This window comes from Ciconia boyciana, chromosome 3 (genome assembly GCF_034638445.1).
Source record: "Ciconia boyciana chromosome 3, ASM3463844v1, whole genome shotgun sequence".
Taxonomy (NCBI): Eukaryota; Metazoa; Chordata; class Aves; order Ciconiiformes; family Ciconiidae; genus Ciconia; species Ciconia boyciana.
In genome coordinates this window covers 122,756,670-122,779,640 of record NC_132936.1, presented here as the reverse complement: position 1 = coordinate 122,779,640, position 22,971 = coordinate 122,756,670, and the positions used below count along the sequence as shown (strand labels likewise).

The window sequence follows — 22,971 nt, the reverse complement described above, 5'->3', positions numbered from 1 at the left end:
TAGTAAAAGTTTACACATGAAGATTTGGCTTAAAATTTGGGTTTGGGCTTCCTTTGGTTAAAAAGGGAAAAGGGATTTCTCTCATTTTTCATTTTGAAAAGGGGTGCCTGGTATTTTTTGCAGAACTATTGTGCATTCCTCAATAATTACATAAATGCTGGTTTTTTGCTGCTGGTTTTGGATTCTGTTTGCATGCATTATTTGCTCTCTCAAAACTTAAGTTATGGCAAAGTAACAGAACTTTTAAGACATGGCACTTCCCTGGGTAAATCTTACCTATAAAGCATGAGCGTAGAGAAAATAATAGGTACAAACGCTTTTTGTATCTTTTTTTGTGTTTGTTTGGGGGGGTTTTTTTGTAAGATATTTCTGTTGTCTCTCATCCGCAACTGGAATGTCCTTTCTAGGCATCTTTAAAGTCTCAGAGGGGCAGGGAACTTCTTAGTAAAAACACCACCGTCTCTGGCTATGTGGCAAACACCAGGGGCATAGCAGGGTCAGAGTGTTCCTATATGAGCCTCCTGTGATTCTGCTGGCAAGATAACCTTGCAGAGCTATGGGGAGAGGGAAGGAACTTGTGGTGCTAGACAAAATTAGGCCCACAAGACCTGTAAGTTGGAGAAAAACTTCTCAGGGAGTGGTCCCTTCTGCATTTAGCACACTTCAGCCTGATTTAGTGTCTACTTTCAGATAGTATTCACCAGGAGAACTTGAGAATGCCAAATAATGTAATGATACATGCTGAGTGTAACTCTTCGCATCTTTATTCAATAATAAAATATTTGGTTCACTGATAAAGTTTTATTTTAGTCAATGTCCTGCCAATTATTTTCATTTACTCTGTTATCTATAATCACCTCATTAGCACCGTCTGCATTATGATGATACAACTGCTTCTCTCTGCATTTGGCTTTCCCTTCTCATTTCCCCCCGAATAAATAATTTTAATATGTGATGAGATGATTTCCAGCTAGCATCTATCCCCTCCTCCTCAATCTATAATAAAACATTAGACTTGCTTCTCTGCAGACTTTTTGGTTTCTGCTTCCCTTTCTCATAGTCTGGAGGATTTATATTTTAAAAAGCATTCTGTTTTCATTTAGAGGAGTTATTGAGTTATATGTGTCTAGCTTCATACACCACACTAAACTCCTCCTGAGGGTCTGGCCGTGAACTTTCACAAGAGGAGCTGCTGAATGCTCAAGACTTTTAACAGTTCGACTTCATTTATAGGTGCCAAGCCCTTGAAAATCTGTCAAAGCTAGGTAGATTCAAAATGGGACTGGGGACTGTTTCAGAAATGAAGTATTTTCAGAGTTGAAATTCTTGTTGACCAGTACTTTGAAAGGAACTAAAACTTTACTAAAACTTGAACTCCGGGACTTAAGTCAGTCTTTAACTACTAGAGATCAGGACAAGGAAGGCCTACTCGAAGGTGGGACTTATTTTATCTATGTCTGCTCTAGAGCTCTTTTACCTTTGTACAGCATCTGGTACTAGCCGAGGGCAGAGGCAGAGTGCAGGTCTTAGTCAGCCTTGGGTCTGATTCAGTCTGGTAATCATTATCTTCCTAAAGCCCTGAGGAATTTGGGGAATCTGAGCTACAATGACCAAATGTCACTTCTAGTATTCTTGCATGTCTTCACATTGTAGTTAAGGCAGAAATTTTGTTGTCCCACTTATCCTGTAAATATGTATGAGACTTTGAACACAGATGGAGAGTTTCCCCATGACTTTCCATATATTTGATTAGAAACCCTACATGAATTTTGTATGTATCATGTCCTCATTCTTCTTTTCTAGAGCTGACATATTACTGTCGTCATTATTTGTTTATGTGGTGCCAGCGTGAGAGTGTTTGGCTCTTCATTAGTTGTCCGTATGTAAACCAATAACTTGTAATTATTTTTGAGAGTGCCTTTAGGAAATAAGGAAATTACACTTACGCATTCATATGCCCTGTTTTAGAAAGAAGTCGGAGGCATCATGCTACTGCCCTGTTGGAACAGATGTATCTGGTATGCAAAATGTACATGCCACATGTGGGCTAACTATGAAACAAAATTAAAATTTTAATCAAAGTCTCCGTGCATTTACGAAGTATTAAACAGCAGATTGTTAGGCATGTAAGTAGGTCACACGTTGTGTTGAGTGATTGTGCTTCGTCCTTAGCCATCTGGCAACGTGAATCAACGTCAGCTGGATGCAAATATAACTCTGCAAAGGTGACCTTGGTAACAGGATTGGTCCACTGAGCAGAGACTACAAGAGGGTTACCTGCAATCACTGGAATACTTGAAGGGAAAATCCAAAAGTAAGGATTCTTGATTCTAGGAAATCTTATGGCCACCGCTACCAGTTTGGCAGTCTGCTGTTTGTCAGTGGTAGCTACATTTAGTTTCAAATCAGGGATTACTTTAATCGCTACAGGTATACTTACATTTTAGTGAATGACTGAGAATTCACTGAAATTCAGAGGAGGTATGAATGAGGCAGAAGACACCAAATAAAAGCAAAAATAGTTCATTATGGTCAATTGCTGCTAAAAAGAGAGATTCCAGATATTATCGGAGGATGTGTTTTTGAGGAAACTTAGCTTTTGAAGCACTCAGTTTTTAAAAGTCTCTGAAGCTTAACCCAGCAAATAGAAAATACTTGTAGCTCAGTTGAAATGAGACTATCAAGACAAATTTGGCCTTGAGTTTAAACCTGTGGGTCTGAAATCTAAAATCAACAGAAAATTCCTAAAGGAAAGCAATGTATAATAAAACTTCCCTGTGTTGTTTCCAACTCAAAACAGTACAGCATTTGTCGTGTATTAAAGGCTTTGCTGGAGTGCATAGTTAACTTTGCATTTTGCTGCCTTACTTTAGGTGTCAATGTTTGAAAACTTTGGCTTAAGCATCTTTCTGAGTGACATGTCTGCATGACAAAATTAGAATCCAGTTCTGATGGTTCCCAGTCCTGTTTTGAAACCACTAATCCCACGAAGGAGTTTTGTGGTCTACTCAAGTTTTCCTAGTTGACTGCATTAACAATGAAGTCAGAGTTTCCCTTGTATGGAAAACAAAAAAGGGAAAGGCAGATTTATGGATTTCCAGGTTCCGTGCTATCTACGAAATGGATTTAACGTATGCCAAACCTACAGCAAAGTAGTTCACTCTTAACATTGTCCTGACCATAAGAAGCATTTTTTCTTCTTAAACAAAGGAAACACTGTGAAGCGTGGAAGCCATCAGGTTTCCTCAGCCTGCCTTCCCCGCATTATGACTCATGCCGTTAAAAATGCCACTACAAAATGAGAATACAATGCTGTTGTCTGCACACAAACATGCTAATTTAAAATGTGTGTTCACGTACTGTGAACTAATTGTCTTCAAAATTCAGAGTTATTTGGTTTCTTCAGTTACGGCTAGGCCCTATTGGAGTTTCCAGCTATTACTATAATTAAATTATTATTATTATTATTATTATTATTATTATTATTATTATTATTATTATTATTATTATTATTTATCATTATTACTATTTCTGAAAGCATTTTTTTGGAACATAGAAACTACTCTTCTTGCACAGTAAATGTATCGAACCACATTTATTTCTGTTTCTCTAGTACTAAATCAAAGAAAACTGCTGCTTAAAAGTTATGTGAAGCTGTTGTGAGATGGTTGGGATGTGAGCAGGAGTTAGCCATATGTTTATACCCGCCCACAATGAAGAATGTCTCAGGCCAACATTTAGGTGAGGGTGTAAGAAGTTGTGCTGCTTTAGGTTGACTCACCTGCATGTGTTTGAGGATGAGAATTTGTCTTGCTGAAAGCCAACTGGCATTATGAAAGGAGAAGTAGCAAATGTTGAAATATAATACATGTTCTCATAATGTAAGGTTATTATTGTCCACTGAAGATCCCTTTTTCAACATATAGGAAAAAAATCTGGTTTAGTACTGAAACTGTCTCAGAGAAAGTTTACAATAACTCGTAGCGTATGTCCACGATGGATATGTGAAAAGTATAATGTCTGATTTTGCTTTAAGCTTATTTTCTTCTTTATTTTACATAAGTATTATAAATTGACCTATGACTACAGGCTGCCTTGGGTATATCTAGATTTGTGATCAGAGTACAACTTAAGTTATTTTTAGATGTGAAATATCCTTGCATCCACAAAGAGTGTGGTTATTCACTTGGCATAAAAGCGCTAGGGAAATAAGTAGTGTTAGTGCTTTTAAGTGGTTTTTGCAATCATCTTTTTTCACTCTATTGGATTTAAATCTTTTTCTAGTACTTGTGAACTATTCAGTTGGATGAGTCTGTTTCTAATCAATCACCAAGTCAGACGTAGCAATGTGATTTCTAGGTTCCTATTCATGAGTCTGGTTTAATTTCAAAGATATAATTTGAAAGGCTTATACTAACTTAATTAAGGATTTCATTGGGCCCAAGATGAAATCATGGCCCCTCCTGAAATTGTGAATTCTTACAGTGACTTCTAAAGATCTCAGTCTGAATGGCAGGCACTTGAATCAGTGCAGCAGCAGACATTTCCTAGGATATTACAGGATTCTAGCACAAATTCATGAAGATGGATCTCTACAGAGACTCTTGTTACAGATTCATATTCAGAGCAGAACTTAAAACTCATTAAAGCCAATAGTTTTAAGCGCATACTTCCACCTAAGCGCTTGCTTATAGCACTGTCTGACAGAAACCAAAGGGAACAATAATTCCCTAATAAAGTTAGAGATTTTTGAAATTGATTCCAAATCAGGCAAAAATGAGCAGACATTCAGAGTGCTATTGCAAATTCATGAACACTACCATTTCTCAAAGAGATGGAGTATTACAACATGTGTAATACCTCAAGATTGGAGATGGGGAACATTTCTGATCGTACTTGTGTAGGTGTATTCTCAATCGTTTCCCAGTATCTGTGAATTTTGTGGGTTTAGATAATACTATTTACAAACCAATTGAGTCTAACTTTTTCTTTTAATTAAGAAAGTTAATTGGAAAATGTCCTTAGAAATTAGGTTTCTCCCCTGACATACTGTAAATAAGTTATGTCGGAAGACAAGATGAAGATAAACAAAGGCCTGTTTCAAGCTTTCAAAGAACAGGAACTGTTTAGTCCTCTAAACAACGAAAGTACGTTTCATAATCTAAATATCAACACATGCATTAATATTTATATTAATTTTATCGTTATTAATTTGATTGCATTCTTTTCATAAGAAACGCAGATAAAATAAGGGCCATTGCAAATATTTACTTGCATTCGTATCACTTCCCATTACTTCTGCATTTCATCAGTGGTTAGTGCTGTTGAGCAGCCTCAAAGCTGACCCCAGCTGAGGCAGCCCCTCAGAGCCCTCGGAAAGTTGTCATTTAAACAGCTTCAGAGTTGCAGCCCTTCTCCTGGCAGAGCTCAGATATGCCCCAGGGGGGAGGTAATTGCCCACCATCACTTCACAATTCCCTTTCATAAGAGTATCAGCACTGCTGGTTTTATTGGCTTGCCAGGCATGTTGCACTACTCGAATAAATGAGGTTGAAGGGAACCAAAAATGTTGCTGTTTGATCAGACTTCACAGGCGATGTATAGGTTCTCATTCTTTGATCGCTTCCAGAACTGTATGCTGAGTCAGCTGCATCCGACACCGACCTTAGCTTTCTGCCCTACCCTTCCCTGCAGTCAGCTGAGTGAGATGAGTAACCCCCAGCTTTCTTCCTTATTTGTGGTCCTGCTTGTTAATGTAAATTCCAGTTGGCAGCAGATTACATTAATGCACTTAATTAATTTAAGCTACAGCAACTAGCAAGCAGATACAGAATTTGCTCAGCTATGCCTGCAAGAATGGCATAATCTTCAGGAGAGAAAAGGAGGATTTCTAGGAATACTATCTGCTTTAGCTACACCAATTTAATTTATCCATAAATTTGAATGGAAGCCCTCCTGAAAAAAAACTGTAGCCTGAGTAAGTTTGAAACATGACAAGAGTACTTTAGCCTCCTTATATTTTTGCAGATAGAGTAGGACTCCATCTCTTTGAGAAATTATAGTGTTCATGAATTTGCAATAGCTCAGTGCAGGAACAGAGACCCTAAAATGCGTGGTTCTGCATGGGCCTCTCACAAAAAGACCGTCCCTGCCCTAGTTGCTTCCTGAACATAGTTTTCAACCAAATGAATGACATAAATATTCGAGCAAGAATTAAACACTTGTATTATGAAAGACAACTTGAAGTACTTCTTTCCTATTAAATGTAGTGAATATACATTCAGAATGATTATTACATTAATTATACACCTATTATATTTTTTGCAATGTGATTAATATCTCCAAACACTTTAAAAAAAAAAAATCCAACAGCTAAGAGACAGACTGGGATAGCTGTTTGAATAAGTATTTTTGGGGTGTCAAAGAAAATGCTAGTAACAAAGTTGGACACTTTTAGAATCCAGTTTCTTCTGAAGTTGTAAATTTTCAGGCCTGGCTTTATAAAGCGTTGAGATTTTTTGTTTGCCTTTTAAGTCTTGTAAGACTCAATGCAACATTTTAAAACATAGTAGTAGCCTAGCATCAGTCATCACAGTCTATTTAGCCTGGTGAATAAAGAGTTCTTCCACTTATTTCTGGTTTGAGAATTTTACCTGCTGGCCCACAATTGGTACAGTTTTGGTCTGGATCTTCTTATAATTGCTTCTGAATGTTACTGCTCTAAGATAAGCATCACTGTAGCTTTTGAGAATTAGGAATCTTCCAGACTGACGTTTGTTAATGTTACCTTTCATAACATTTACTGGTTGGAGTTTAAACTCTAAAATTATCCACATGTACAATGCTCAGACAACTAGCTTATCTGGGCATGTAAAATAAAAGCTTTAGAGGAGGCTTTAAAAGCGATGTATCTCTGTCTCACCCAGGCTTTGCTGGACTTGGTGCAAATAAAGAAACATTTGTTGGCACCTGATTTGCCAAAGCTCTGAAGACATGCCTGTTCTGAAGTCTGCGGGGTTGCTTCCTAGAGGGTTTTTACCTTTCTACGTCACTTTTGGCAGAGCATCCTAAACTCAGACTTCTCGGTGGAAATGCAGTTCAGGCTGCTGTGATTGATTACATCGCCCTAAGATGAGCCTAGGCAGATTTTAGCCTTTTGCAGTGGGAATGAGGCAAAGATTTTTGGAGAAGAAAAAAAAGTTGATACACTGGTAAACAAAAGCTATGCACACTCTTCCTGTAATTGCATCTTCTTTCAGTTTATGAGGTTTAGTGAAAAGAGACAGGGATTGCACTCCCCTTCTTATCCTCTGGAAGTTTGGTATCATGATGGAGCCCAGTGGGTGCTGCTTTCCTGGTAACTCCGCAGTTCAGATAGAGGCTCAAACCTCAGCGACGTGAATGCTCAGGAGCAATGTACTGAAAGCATTGGGTGGAATCTTCCTTAATTCATTACCACTCCAATATATCCATTTTTCTCAGCTGTTCCCATGCTTGTGTACTTTCCTGACTTAACTGTGTTCCAGAAGTGAAAGAATTGGCCTGTATCTACCCAGCACAATCAGTTGAAAATATTTTTGTATAAACCTGACAACAAAAGTGTGGGTGGGTAAGGTCAAACCCAGATGCCACCTGCAGATATCCCCTTGGCATACAACTAGAGTATTATTCTCTTCAAGGCCGGAAAGGGCTGGAATTGAGACAGAAAGGCTGGGTGTTCCCCAGATTTAATGTTCCAAGAAAGAGTTCCAGCCTACTGTGCTCTTGGTTTCTCAGGCTGGAGATAAAAAACACAGTTAAGCCATTCTGCACTTCATAATGTTGAGAAGACAAATCTCAGTGAGTGTCTCCTATTTTTCCCTCATCACCTGACCTCACTTAGGCCATTTTCTCATTGCTTAGAGTAGGTTTTTTTATGAACCTCAGAATTAGGTGATAAGTCTAGACATAGTCCACCAGCTGAGTCAATAACACACTGGGTTTGTAGCTAATTTTTCAGGGTCATATGCTGTTTGGAACAGGAAATCCATGATTTTAATTAGCAATAAATAGGAAATAGTCTGCTGTGAATTGATCTTAAACAGGTACTGCTGTACTAAATTAGTTCAAAATAAGCAGGATTTTCCATTGAGCAAATTGATACTAAGCCATCTTGAGTTTATCAGCAGTAGCTACATTATCTGTCTGAGCTAACTTTGGTTTCAGAAAAGAATGAAGCTGAAAATCTGTTCTTAGACACAAACTAATGAGCTTAACATAGAGTACGGAGCATTGGGACTGAAGGGACTTCCCCCGTGTAATCATTTGAAGAACTAATTGGTATATGTATGACATCTTACAAAATAAATGGAACTAATAACAATTTGTCAAATCCAACATTTTTGTTTGTTTATTTCACAATCATTTAATGTTTCATGAAATTTTGGGAGATTACGTTTTCTTGATGTGGTGGTTGTGTAAAACATCCTTTTATCTGACACTTCATTAGGAAAAGGATTTGGATTTTGAACACTCTTAGTAAATAAATCTCCTTTTACTGCAGGGAAAGCTGTGCAATCTGCTATATTTAACACAGAGAAGGACCTAAAATTGCCTAAGCTATCATGCTAGCTCTGTAAGACAAGACTATGTGATTGCTTTCAGATTCTAATACTGTTAAAATTTGAAGTAATAACTTGTATTTCAAACAATTTTGCAGATGGGAGAGTTGAGACCTTAGCAGTGAAGTGACTTATGGAAAGTTGGAAAGGAAATCAGGTTGTCAGATAAGACGAGTAAACTATTTCATTTGTATGAAGCATTGAATCAATGAGACGTCCACTTGCCTGATGCTTATCTCAATGTCACTGGCATTTGCTCGTAATCATTTCAGAGATGTTATTGATACCACTCTGGATATGTACTGGTGTGATTTAGAATGACATTTTGGGATAGGAGAAGAATTTTTTTTAATTTGCAGTCTTCCAAATTTGAGTGTCAGTTATGGAAAAGCAATTTCTGTGCCACCATCAAGATCAGAGGACTTGGTCCTTTACATCCCCTGAAAATAATTTATTTACAAAATCCGAGTATTAACACTTTAAAACAATCAAATAATGTGGTACACTTGCTAAATTGGGGCAATGAGTATGTTTCACTGAAAAGCTTTTGGGCGTTCCTCTCTGACCTGTTTACTATAAGGACAGAGGGAAGACTGAACCATCGCAGAATACTGCTGCAGGCTGTGGTCTTACAGAAATAACTAGGTTAGCTGATGCTTAACTAGGCATCAGACAAGTAGTTCCAGTTTTGGGTACTATATACCTTATTTTAAAATTACGCATTGTGGGGACAGAAAGCTACTTTTAAGATGGAGCTAAGCTGATTTCTCTTAGTTTTATGGTTCACCTCAGAGAACAGAGGTCCTTCCCAGTCCTTGTTACATTCTTATACATATATATACATCTTCGTAACACTTGAGTTGTAAAGGGTGAGTGAGAATTCAGCATTGCTTAACATGAAATGTTGAGACACTTAATGTGTATCAAAGGAATATTTGAATGTGTGATCTAGACAGACTAAGTCTTTATGAGAAGAAAAGTGTCCTTGTTAATGCAGATTCTTGCATAAAGTCTTTGACAGCTTCGTACTCTCCTATGATATAACAGGTTTTGTGAACACTGATTGTTTTCTGTGTAGGAGCCTTGGCACTCAGACAAGAATCCAGCTTTAGAGTAATGGGACTATTATAGGACAGCTAAAAAGGCTTCATTGTCATGTAAGAAAGAAGTTAGTAGTTCCTAAAGCTCTTGGTGGCCATGTCACCACGGCCAGCGAAAGAACTCTTGACTTCACTGCAGTTATTTTAGTACTTACTGAATAATAACAAAAAATCATTCTGACTAATAAAAATACACTATACTTCTATGTTTCCTTTCTTTGTTTAGCCCACTCCCAATGGTAATCAAAGTCTCTTTTGATTCTTTCATTGCCTTCAATTGACCAGATTGGAATGCATTCTTTCATAACTGCTGATGAAACCTAAAATAATCCCTTGCCAACCTGCTCTTCTGGATTAGCTATAGCAATACTGACTCCCTTAGCATTCTTTCTGCTTTTAAAGTAATTTTGACTTCTTTGTGATGAGTAGTTGATTCACAGGGGTTGCCTGACTACCTCTCAGACTAAGGCAATTTGCCAAATGCATCCATGGAGTGAGGAGTCAACTTTTAATGTACTCCGACTGATATCAATAGCAAAATTCAGACTGACTTCAGTGGAGCAAGCACAGGTCCTAAATGAGTAAGTCTCTGAGACTTTTAATTTAAGTCATCCACTGAGACATTCACAGAATCTTGTTGGCCTCATTACCGCAGTGCATTAACTGTTCACGCTTGGCCAGAGGAAGATGAACTCTGGATAAAAGAGTCTCAGATTGGACTTTTTGTATCTAACGGTCATTTATTATGTTAATGGCAATATGTTTCTGAGAAATAAATTCCATTCTCTTGATCTTTGTCTAGCTTGCAAGCTCATAAATGTTATTCTGCATACAGTAAAGGTGATAGATAATACGTTTTGTACCTACAGAATTTCAGTGATATTCTGCATGGATCTTGTATTGAGGTTTGGGAGTTTCGTTTGGGGCTTTTTTGAGCTGAAAAACATATATTCTGACTTAATCTTGTGATATTTATGGAGCTGATGTTTATAATAGCTGATGTTTTAAAAAGGTTATGACTGAAGTAATCAATAGGAACCAGGAATGGAAATGTACTTTTCTTGCCCAGGACGAGAAATAGGAGTGCATGTGAAAACTATTCTTGCTGCAGTTGGATTGTGTATGTGTAACTTAAGTGTGAAATTGCATAGCGGTGGGTTTCACTCACATTGTTGTTAAACCAGTGATTTTCACTGGCACAGAGTAGAATTAATCTGAACTGGTTTTACTGTTTCATTTAGGGAGATCAAAGCCAGGACCATTCTCTTCCTCCTGCATTTCTTCCTCTGTCTGTCTACTTCACAGTCAGTCTCAGATCAATTAATAAGCAAACCTACATGTGCGTAGGCTTTGTGATAGGGGTGTGGAGGATCTTTTCTGATCCAAGGAAGATGAGAATATAAGATTTCACAACTTTCAAAATATGACTACAAGTTGCTACCTTAAATGTTTTTTGTACTGTTTCTGTGTTGCCATGAGCTAGATTTTGTCCTAAGTGTCTGTTTGTGCAACCTTGCTGTAGATTACACCCATGGGAAAGCATGCCCTCTATCCTTTCTTTTCCTTTTTTGCTTGGCTTTGCAATTCAATCTTCTGTTTCTAGATACCTATATAAAGAACACCCTTATGTAAAACACATCTGGCCCATTATTTTGAAGATGAACTCTACAACATACAACACAGCTGGAAACAAATTTTGAAAAGGAGTCATGGCTTAGCAATTTAGGCCAGAGTTTCTTCCATAAAGACCAAGACACTTTTGCATGGTCCATTGATTAAATAATGGACAGTATATACTGTTTTCCAGATGGCTTGGTTTTTCCCCCAGTTTAGTGGCCAGTGAGCACTGCTTGCTTCTTAGTCAGCTGGCCAGAGTTTTAGGAGAAATATGTCCCACCAGTTGCCACCAGTGAAGAGGTATGCTTTAGCCAGCTGAACCTTTGGTAAGAGAAATATAGTACAGAAACCGGAGGAGCTAGGCATGAATGTTTCATTTCTAAAAATCTTAAGTCACTTGGGTTGCACCATTGCTTAAAACTTTTTCCATTTCCCCTCATACAGCTTTTTAAAATCTTTTCTTCTTTCTTTAATGTGGTGATTTTGTGCTGTCGTGGTCTCGGAAAACACTGTAAGCGTATGCCAAAGGCAGAGCCAACAGCAACAACATGTAAGTTGCTGAATAACTGAGAGAAGTGTGAATTATTAAGAGAACTAAATGATGTGCTGTGAGGCAGCTCTTGTCAATAAGCAGTATTCCCTTTTTCTTTTCCCCAATACAATACACTTTCCTTCATTGTATTTTTAAAGGTTCATAAAAGACAATTGTAAAGAATACAGTCATATTAACTACGTTTGATTGGAGGTCTTAGGTCAGCACAATTTCTTGTGGTGAACAACCAGGTTCTGTGCCACATTTCTATGCACTAGCAAGAATATAAATCTGGAGTAATTGTTGTAGTAGTTCTTTATAGTAATGTCACAATCAATGAGAACACACCACAGCTCTTCACGACAGCTTAGAAACCAGAAATATAAAATGCAGCCTTTTTTGTGGCTTTTTGCACAAGTGAGGACACATTCAGGATCATCAGATAAACCAGAATATATTCAACTTCAGTATTTTAAAAGCTTAAACTTGCACTGGATTGAGTTCTGGACTTTCTGATGTCTGGTGTCTCCAGAAAACTGCTGGGAAACCAGCATTAGGTAGGCATTGCCTTTGAATAGCAGATAGTGTTTTAACACTTCCCCCTGTCATTAGTGTTCTTCTACAGTCTAGTTCCCATGTGTGTCTTCTCTAAAATGTCTCAGCACTAATAAAAGCAATAGATATTTGGCTGCTTAGTTATGATTTGGGAAAGTATACGTATTTTCTGTGTTGTATTACCTATGCATTAGAGACTGCACAAAAAGCTGCTTAATGCAATGTCTGTACATACAGAAAGATACTTCTCACAATAGAATCAAGAAGTTGCTTGGGGATTTTAAAGACCAGGTAATTATGACAACTACAGTCATGACCACCAGAATAGAAAAGAGCTTGAAATTCAGTGTTTGTTTTAATCCCTGTGTCTCTCTCTGACTTTCTCTTTCTTATGCTGCAAGACAATGCCTGGAGCTCCAAAACTAGTGAGCAGCCCTGTGGTAAACATGTGTGCATAATATATGATATACGTCTGCTACACTAGCGTCATTTGGATCGGGAGTATCCTAATGGTGCAAGTGCACAGACTATATTGTTAAAAGCTCTATAAACAGAATAGGTTTTGAGTGGTGTGTACCCTACTTACAGCTAAATAGTTGTATCTTGTAACCTTATCATTTCCTATCACGGTGGAACTCATGCTATCCAGATATCTCTGTTACTTTCAGTGGACTGTGTTTTGATAAATAATCAAAGGGAAAATCCTCAGCTTGATTAAGTAGAGGGGGTTTTGTTATCATTTTTGGATGTTGCTTTTTTTGAAATGTTTACTTATTTTGAGCCTGACGTTCATCCTTCAGGTAGGTAAAATCTGCATATTTGCAAATGTGTGCCTACTTTGCATACCCAAATCCTGGCATGTGAGCACTAGCCAATACATACCTGCAGTCACCTGCGTGCAAAGTAGACACACATTTTCACAAACCAAGATGTGTACTTTAATAGGGAGGCTGGCTAAAAACGGTGCCAAAAGTAAGGAAAAGTAATAATGTGGCACAAACTAAGGAATTTAGCAAGAGGATGCTTAGCAGTGTTTTTCCAAGACTGGTTTTAGGGGAATTTCTAATCGAATCTTAACCTGCCTCATTGAAGTAACTAGGCCAACATCCACAGTTACAAAATGTTTGTGTGCTGCAAAGATATATGTAATTTTGTAAAAATTGCCAATTTTAAGTAAGGCATTTTACCGGATTTGTCTGTCAGTGGGAGCACAAAACCAGTGAAGTATGTAGATCAAAGGGACAGAAAAGTGAAGTGCATGAGGAGAAGTGATAAGGAACTATGCAAAACAAAGTAGCTTTCTTTTTTCACTTTACATTTCACCTTCTTGCTGCTACATTTTTTTCTGCTACAAACTGTTACCTTCTGCTTCCTCAGCTAATATTTTAGATTCATTTTGCATGTCAAAATGGTGCAAGCTACCACAATCACTGGCACCCGTTTCCTGACCATCTTATACCCAACATGTATCTTATAACACCATTTGTGTCACTGTTAATGCAGTAGTTTTACAGCCCGCTGCTATCAAGGTGAGAAAGAGTTCAAGGAGAAAATAAATAAAATGGTTTCTTTCATTTGGTGCAACACAATATAAGAAGGTGGCATAAGTTCCCTTACACAGAATTTCAAATCCAGCCACATTGTTAGCTAATTACATTTTTTTGCCTGCCATTGTGGCTCAATTAGAAGGCATTTATGAATCTGCATGAAAGTAAAATGAGGACACAGTGCTCAAACGTATTGTTCTGCTTCTTCACCCATTACCAAGGAAGTGACTCAATAATTATGTTCAGTTTAAGAAAATGCTTGGAGAGGAAATGTTTTGTAACAAATTTTAAAAGTACTACTTGAGTTATTAAGCTATTTAATCTTTAAATATTAATTGAGAAACTTTATTTTGTTCTATTGTCTGTTTCTATTTCTTTTTAAAGGTTTTAATTTTCAGTTTCATTTGTAACAAAGCTGACAGCTAAGACAAAATACAGTTTACCTCAGTGAACTTGCATGCAATTATTCCAGGGCTGACTCTCACCTAGTATCACCACATTACCTTGGATACCATTACAGCTCTGACTCCGGGACAGTATAAATACAATACTGTCTTCAATACATTGTAGGGTATAAAGTATATGATGTGGGAAGTGTCAAGATTTTAGTGGCACCAACTGTATCATAAAAGAGCTGTGATTCAACTTCTACAAACAGAACCAAGTTCAGCAATATACTCATGCAATTACCATCCATATGAAGCAGTAAATCACTTAGTACTGAAATAGCACTTATTTTAGAGTAAAACAAGACAGTTACCACAATAATTTAACACAACAGAGAATGAAACATACTGCAGCCACTTGAAAATGGCATGGCAACGTTGTTGAAAGACTGCACTTAGCAAGAGCCAAAAAGTCACCCATTTTTTCAGTTCCTGGCTATAATTTTATAGCCACCTTCTGGTAACTGCACAAACTAAAAAACTTGGGTCTTTTTGGTTGCTGCTGGATTACCTTCAGGACTTCTCTGATCCAGACCTTAGATGTCTTCAGGAGAGAGAGTTTAAGTTCAGGGTGCTCGGAGTGGTGCGTGATGAACCACAGCTACCCCAGTGAGTCAGCTCTGAGTAGCACGTAGCTGCCTGCAGCAAGCCAGGGTCTTCTAGGTAGATGGGACAGTCTGACAATCGTGCTGCTCTTTTGAACTATCAAACAGAAGTTTCAGCTCCAGAGATAAGCACCAACTCAGAACGAAGGCGAGTAAACAGTAGTAACATCTCCAACAGCAGCGTGTCCCACACCTTGTCCTGCTCAGGCACTCGTGCAAGACTGACTCAAAGGGAACAGGCTGTCTGGTGAAGGAGCAGCACCACTCTTGTAAGCACTTGGTGATGTCCTTGAAGGTTTTCCATCCGAACTGCACTGAGTTCATGGGATTAGGCGTGATTGCAGTCTAAGGCCTTCCTGCTCCAATGGCCAGAGGTATTTCTTCAAGCACATACTTCAGGTGGCATGGCTGATGCTCATTTTTTCCTTCAGAGACGTGCTTCTTTCCCCCTCCCAGAAAAAAGTGACACTTCTTGTGATGTGCGTAAGCTGCAACTTCAACTAAACCCGGATCTCCCACATAACACCATTGAAACGTTGTCCTCTTTTAGTATGGACTGACAGGTTGTGATAAATAGACTGATTTCTCTGACTAACATGTACCTAGTCAAATATTAATGAGCCAGCACACAGAAGCATGAAGTAATCTTTTGTTTTTCATTAAGTGCATAGATTAAAGAGATGTTATTTTACTGTAATGCACAGAATTATGTCATTTCAGCTTAGAGTAATTGTTAATCACATCGAATTGAAATGATCCTTGGTTTTGTTTTAAAGAGCATAGAAGAACAAGAAGTAGAGGAAAAACAGAAGTAGAAATGGAATATGAGACTATAGTGAAAGTGAGTGAAACATTCCCCTTTTTATCTAGTAATGCTAATGTTGTTTTCATTTTACATGTCAAAACTAAGTCAGGAGCGTCCACAATTTACTGCCTGGTGGTTCTTCTGAAATCTTTGAGCAATTATAGCCCTGATTATTATCTGCTAGCTGCATAACATATGCTGCCACTGACCATTACATCCTTTTTATACTGTGAAAGCAATTTGTGGCTTCTTCAAATCATACCCCACCCCATTGTCTCCCTGCCTGTTTTATTTATTGCTGCTTTTGCCCCACCTCAGTGCAGCGGTCAGGGCCTGTGTGTAACAGCGTGATTATACAAGCTTTCTTTCCACAGCCCTTTGGGTCATCAGAATATCCTCTGTTCTCTGCTCACAGTAGCTGCAGTACTCTCAGATCAGAAAACCAGGCACTATGAAATGTCTCTCTCAAGAGGTAGAGAAGATTGATGTGGGGGTAGGAATTGAGAGCATCTGAATGTAGAGGCATGAGATGGGGAAAGGTGTTGAAGGTAGGAATTCTGGGTACCTCTGAAGATTAAGCTTACCAAGCAGATAAATAAAGGATTTGTCATCTGGGACACCAGAGTATGGGATAAAGAAAGGATTAACCAGGGCATCGGAGCAGGAGGAAAAAATGGGGGAAAAAGAGAAAGAATTTATGAATGTGAATGAGTAAAACAGGATTAGTGAAGCCTAAAGGGGAAGATTTAGAGGTGAGAGTGAGTTTTTCAGGGAGGAGGAAGGGAACAGAAGACAATTGGGGAAAGGCAGGCAAAGCCTGGAAGAAAGATGAAAGCAGATTAAAGAGTTTTTTTCTTTGCTTTATGGAAGGGCTGATGATTAGAACATGCTGATAGGTTGAAGTATTATTTCAGGGGTATCTCTGCTATTAGGAGTCATGGTTATGTATAAGCAAGCTTCCTGAAACCGCCTGTAAATACAGTCATGCCAGGAGGTCTTGAGCTTTCACTGTCAAGGGGGTAGCAATAAGCCACACACCTTTGTCACTGAATCAGTGAATCCTGCTAGCCTTGTATTTTTATTTAATATTTCACCTTCTACTCCTTTCTTCTGGAATGCTTTGATATGCTTTGCTTGTCTTTGAGGAGAGAACTGCCATGGCTTCTCAGTGAGGACTGTATTTGGTAACAAAACCTGCCTTTCTGCTGCCGTTATCTGGATGCAAGGGATTTTGGTTAATTGCCAGGCAGGCAGTGTTTGCTTTTCAGTGTCCTCGGGCTCAACTCACACACGCGTGCAGGAGTAAAAGGAGCCTTCTCAAGAGAGCTGCAGCTCCTCCTTGCTACGGAACATCCTTCTGTGGCTTTTCACCATCCCGCACAAGGTCTTAATAGTTGTTCTGTAATCCGTAGTCCTTCCTAATGACAACCAAGGCTCAGTTTTGGGGACTACTCCTCTTCCAGTCTGTGTGGTGCCGGTACCAGTGTTAGCAGCGATGCACCTTCAGCAGCAGTGAAGGCACACGTTTGCTGTGAGTGCTGTTCTGCTCCCTGGCCGGCATCAGGGTGGTGGTTCCTCGTGCTTTCCCCCCGGGTTGTTTTATCAGCCTGTCTAGGGTTTTTTGTTTGTTTGTTTTTTAAATACTTATCATGTCTACTTCTATGGACATGTACTGGCAAGAAAGAAGGAACCAACTCTGTATGTTTGATCTGTGCCTTGCACAATACAGATTGACTTCTATACTTTACTGAAAGGCACATGCTAAGTAAGTTTGACTGACTTATAAAGTGTGACTATAACTTGATTTGTCAGGCTTTTTTGCTGTGAATCACCTGTCTCTGCCCACATGGACACCGACATATTCTTCATGTATCTATACATATCATTACATGCTTATGGTTTATTTTAATGTTTTTATTGTTGCAAAATAAGTGTGCATTTTTTCAAACACTTGTTAAAAATAACACAATTCTAACTATTGTTTAGTTCTCTCATTGTGGTAAAGTTAGAGATTAAAACTGCTAGGTGGGACCTTGATTTCATGAATGTTGTTTTCCTCTTGGACACAGGCAAGGCAACTAAAAGTGTACATTTCCTGAGCAGAGTAGTTGCAACAAAAGAAAGTAGAGCCCATAATGAATATGTTGGCACCTTGACAGTATTCAAAAGAGTGGCTTACTGAAGACAGCAAAATTAAATTGGCAATTGCTCACTAGGGAACTGGGATTTCTTTGTTGTTTGTGTTTAAGTGTCACAAGAATATTGATTTCTCTTCCACAGGGATGTTCTGTCTTCCTTTCCTGAAAAGCAGGAGGGTAAGAATAGAGCCGAGCTGCCTTAAAACAACTCGGTGAACATTTGAAAAAGCAAAAGTACTCGTTTTAACTCTATTCTTGTCATACATCACTTACATTTTGAACAATATGAGGCCAACCTCATATAACCTGCCTGGGTCAAATTAGGATATCTTGGGAGGATATTGGGGAACTAGGCAATCCAGTTGCTCCTGCACATTTAGAAGGAAGTGAGATCTCAGAGAAGAACCTCCTGTGATGTCATGTAACCGCTTATGACGCCACTGGAGTTATTCTTTCCTTTGCTTTGTCTTACTCTCAGGACTTCAGCCTCATAGACTGTGTAAAGAGAATGGTATTAGGGGAAGCTATGCATGGTGGAATTACCATTCAGTGTACCCTACCTGTGCAGGAAAATTGGGAAACAAAATGGATTAGCACCAAGTACACAAGGAGCTCCAAACTGGGGTGAAGGAATCCATCGCTCCAAGGTTTACCTCTCTCCAAAGCAAATATGAGAATGATGGGAGGAAGCTTTTTTTTCTTCCACCCCTTTCTGCCCTAAGCTCTCACTGCTGCATCCACAGGGCAAGGCATTTTGAATGCTTTGAAGTACCTGGATTGGAGGAGGGGAAGCTGCGCAGAAGGAAAGAGTCAAGTTTTCCTGCGGGCCATAAAGGAGTATCTCAGCTCTCGCTGCCGTGTAAGAAACCACTGGCTTTGGGCTGAACAAAACTAATGACCTTAGAAAAAATTTCTGTGCAGGAAAGGCATATAATCCTTCTAAGCCATGATAATAGCTGTGCGGAAATCTAGAGAAATGACCTAAATTTACAACTTCATTCAGGAACTGTCTGAATCCACTAGTGACTAAACGTTAGTCATCTATGGGAGGAACTTCGATTTAGTTAACAATTATGTTTGTCAACAGCAGAAACCTAAGATAAAATTTTTGAGACAGAAAAAGAGAACGTGGACTTACAAGTCTGGTCTGAACACGCAGCTCTTGTTATTCTATGCAAAATGGCTTTTCCACTAGGACGTTTTGGCCGGGTAGGGATGGCTCATGTAGAGCTCTAAGAAGTAGGAACTAAAAGCTACTGCTACACTTTCCTCATGCTTTAAGCTGTGTTTCAAATAAACACTTAAGTACACGACAGATTTTTTCAGTGGGGCTGCAGCCATATGTAGGTGTTGTCTAGAATCAAGCTGGCATTTTTTCTAAACCTGGATTTTTGTAAGTCTTTTAATAACAGTTATACACAACCAGAATTGTGCATGGTGCAATGTCAGCCTCCATGTTTAATTACTGGATAGCCTGTGGGAATGATATTGCACGTGGTAGCTCACATTCTGACAGCTTTATTTTCACAAAGCAAGTGTTAATGCCTGAATAAAACATACAGCGTGGAGCTCATAGGACAAATTATTTCACAAACTGCTGATACTGAAGGTTAGTATTTCTGTTAGTATATAGAATAGCTTATCTGTGGTCCTTCTTGAGATTATTTATATTAGTATATTTAAAAGTACCTGTTTGGATCAGAGTTTTATTCTGCAGGGTGTTATATAGGTCAGTGAGATCGCAGTGTAATATTTCTGCTCTTAAAATGCTCCTTTTTACTGGAAAGTCTGCAGGTTCAGTTTTCAAAGCAGAGATCAGGTTTCAGGAATCAGTATTCCTGACAGGACTGATGGCCTTGGTGGCAATTAAATCCTTCCCTGTTCTTTTAGTAATACACCATACACCGCATAGCTTGGATGCTGCTGAAGTTGAGGTGTGATAGTTGTACGAGCCTGTGATGCTAAGTAGCATGGAAATTGTAGAAGCTTCTGGGAACGGTAACTCACTGTCAGTCTTTTTCTCAGGGAATCATTGTAATTCTGAGCAGGGGCTCATGCTCTCCATGGCACGATGGAATAAATTCTGCAGTAACTTCTCCCCAATTCCATGTCAGTGTTAACGTCTCCTCTTGGCCTGGAGTACCCTTCATTCCCATTTGTATTCAGACAGACGCTACTGCGGCTCACACTTGAAAATACTAATTGGTTGAAAATTAATTCAATTTTTTAAATTATTACTTGGCTTTTTTACTTTTTAAGTGATTTTTTTTTCAAGGCTGGGGTTAATTTCTTGTAATATCAGCTGCCCTTTAGTGGTTGCAACTCCCTCAAAGCAGATTTAGTTCAGTGATATAAACCATGCTTGAGGATTTTACATAGGCCAAGATCCTTTCTATTGGCTGCTGCAGGAATTGGTATAGTGTGAAAAAGTAATAAGCCTGCTCACAGGTCCAGATCTTTTATGTGAAATAGGTGTCTGCTTTCCCATCCAATCCCCAGTAAAGTAGAGAGTACATACTGTAAATATGAAAGTTGCCTGCTAAGAAGTTGAAGTATTCTGTGCCCTGCTGTATCCCTTTTTGAAAAGTTTTCTGGGCAAGTAAGCAAGCTTCACCACCCAATCTTCCTAGTGTGATCATCTGTTATAGGTGCCCACCACGACAATGTCCATTTTCATGTCCAATTTTGGCATTACCCAGAGACTTGCAGCAGGTCCCTCTCTTACAATATGCTGGAGATCAGAAAAAAAAAAAAAAAAGATCTTTGATAAATGTCTCACCAAAGACCCTCTTCTTACCTGTCCTCCCTGAACAAACTGTGTCTTTTGTGTGAATATTTCAGTAACGTGAATTTTTATACAAAATCTGTGTTTATGCCAGTGAAGTCATTATTTTGATTGACTTAAAAATAATCAGGTGCCTTTCCTTTTTGCCCCTGATTTGTGAGTATATGCATCCACAAGCACACAGACATGTTATAAGAGGATTGACTCAGTATTCACCCTTGTTTCCCTGCTGTAACTGTTTGTGAATATTAGTAGGAGCACTTCTTTAATAAACATGCATATAATAGAGAACATTTTTAAGTGTCTCTTAAGAGAGTTACATATCGAGTGCAGGATACTGACATTAGGAAATCTCACTGTGGCTAGGCTGAATGTTGAAGGGGATATCTTTTTTTTTGTGCACAGAAGTGTAAACTGCTATTGTCTGAGGATAAAAAGAGCTGTATTACACACAGAAAGTTGACTGCCCAATGCTCTGCCTTTTCCTATTTAAAAGTACAATTAAGCGTAGAATACAGGAGACAGTGAGGTGGAACAGCTCTGTAACTGCTGGTGTAGCATGGAGAGAAGACCGATAGACAGCGAGCTGCTGCCGTTTGTCTGACTTGAAAGAAGCATCACTCTCCGGTGTGATTACCTCCGTCAGGCATGCTTTTCAACAGAAAATATTTCAGCTGCTTTTTTTCTCGTTTCCATGGCAGGAAGACACCATTCCCAAGATCTGTTTGAATCAGCTGAATGTAATCTTTGACTCCTCATTCATGCTGCAGGCGTACAGGATTTGGGAAAAAACACCTATCAATTAATGGTTGCACTTTTTGAAATAATCCCACTTCCCATTATCGCTGCTGCTGAGGGCAGCGGCTGCAGGCAGCAGCTGTGACTGATGTGGCAGTCCACGCTCTGACAGATGCCGGCATGAACCAGCTACAATGGCACAAATGCCACGTTGTAGTTGCAGTGTATCAGTGAAGCAAAATATGACCAGACAAGAGAGGTTCCGTTGACCTAAGATCTATTCTGCAAAGACAGCAAGACTTAAAAGAGTGGGTTGAAGCCTTCTTTGAGAGCCTAGAGCCATAACAGCAGGAGAGAGAGAAACTAAAAATGGTGTCTTCTCCTGATGTATAGACCAGATGTTCCTCTGCAACCAGCCTCCCTCTAACTTCTAAGAGAGTAACTAAACTATTTAAATTTCCCATCCACCTTTACCTTGCATTTGTAAATGATCCCGTTGCAGAATCTTCTTAATCAGCTGTCCTTCAGGTTATATATGTTGCTGTCCTTCCTTCGCATTAATCACTGGAGTTCTTTTCTTTTTTCTCTGAAAACAGTCATACCGTACGATAGGAAAATGAATGCACTGAAAAGGCAACACTGCAAATTAAACACGTGGATAACTGCTCGTGGCTTCGGTAGTCTGTGTTAACATGTGACGAGAGAGATTAGTAAACTGAGAAAGAGTTCTCCTGTGAATTCAGTGCCCCCATTATCTCTCCTCCTTTATCCGAAGGGCTGAGGAAACCTTTTTTGTTAGCCAAGACAGCTTGGTGCTTCGGCTTAATTTTCAGTGCATAATTTTAAATACAGATCGTGTCTACAGTGCTGCAATTAATGGATAGCCTAAAGACTTATTATTTCAAACTAATTGATATGTAAGAAAGTTTAAATAACATAAGTGATAAGAAATTTTTAGGAATAACTTCTGTAACTAACTCAGAATAGTCTTTTTACTGTTATATAGAGTAGCAGATGACTTAATTATTCACTCACTATCACTAAATCTAATGCTTGACTGTATTTCTACAGTTCTAAATACATTTACATGAGATGGGGAAAAGATGACATTTTATAGTCATTGTTCTAAAAGGGTTTTTTGCAAGTTAATAATCTCATTCATTTCTGATAGTTGCCTACCATCCTTTGGAATACTCCCAAAATTCAAGATAAATTTCCATTATCCTCAACAAAAATGTGTACTCTATGCATATTTTAAATAGAGCTTTAAACCAAGCACCCAATGTTTTTAAAGTATTCTTTTGCTTCCTCAAAGAACTTGGTCGCTTACGAAAGGCATTTATTTTTCTAGTGTTCCTTAAACTTATCTTCAACTAGATTGTGATCAGAATCGGCATCACAGAATACACTGTAAAGTTCTAAGACCTCTCAAGAACTTTTTAATGCTTTTGGAAGATGTCAAATACCAAAGTAATAACAAAACACTGATAGAGCATTAAAAAG

The 22,971-nt window shown here is 38.6% G+C and overlaps 1 protein-coding gene across 8 annotated transcripts in view; it reads left to right on the top strand.

Moving 5' to 3' along the window:
• PLCB1 (phospholipase C beta 1) overlaps positions 1 to 22,971 on the top strand; it is a 415,215-nt gene that overhangs the window by 375,039 nt on the left and 17,205 nt on the right. For 3 of the 8 annotated variants that reach the window (XM_072857461.1, XM_072857460.1, XM_072857462.1), the window contains exon 32: positions 15,779 to 15,843. The exons of the other annotated variants lie outside the window; for them this stretch is intronic. In XM_072857461.1, the coding sequence (XP_072713562.1) occupies positions 15,779 to 15,817 (39 nt within the window). In that variant the 3' untranslated portion in view covers positions 15,818 to 15,843. The remainder of the gene's footprint in view (positions 1 to 15,778; positions 15,844 to 22,971) is intronic. 8 annotated transcript variants of the gene reach the window in all.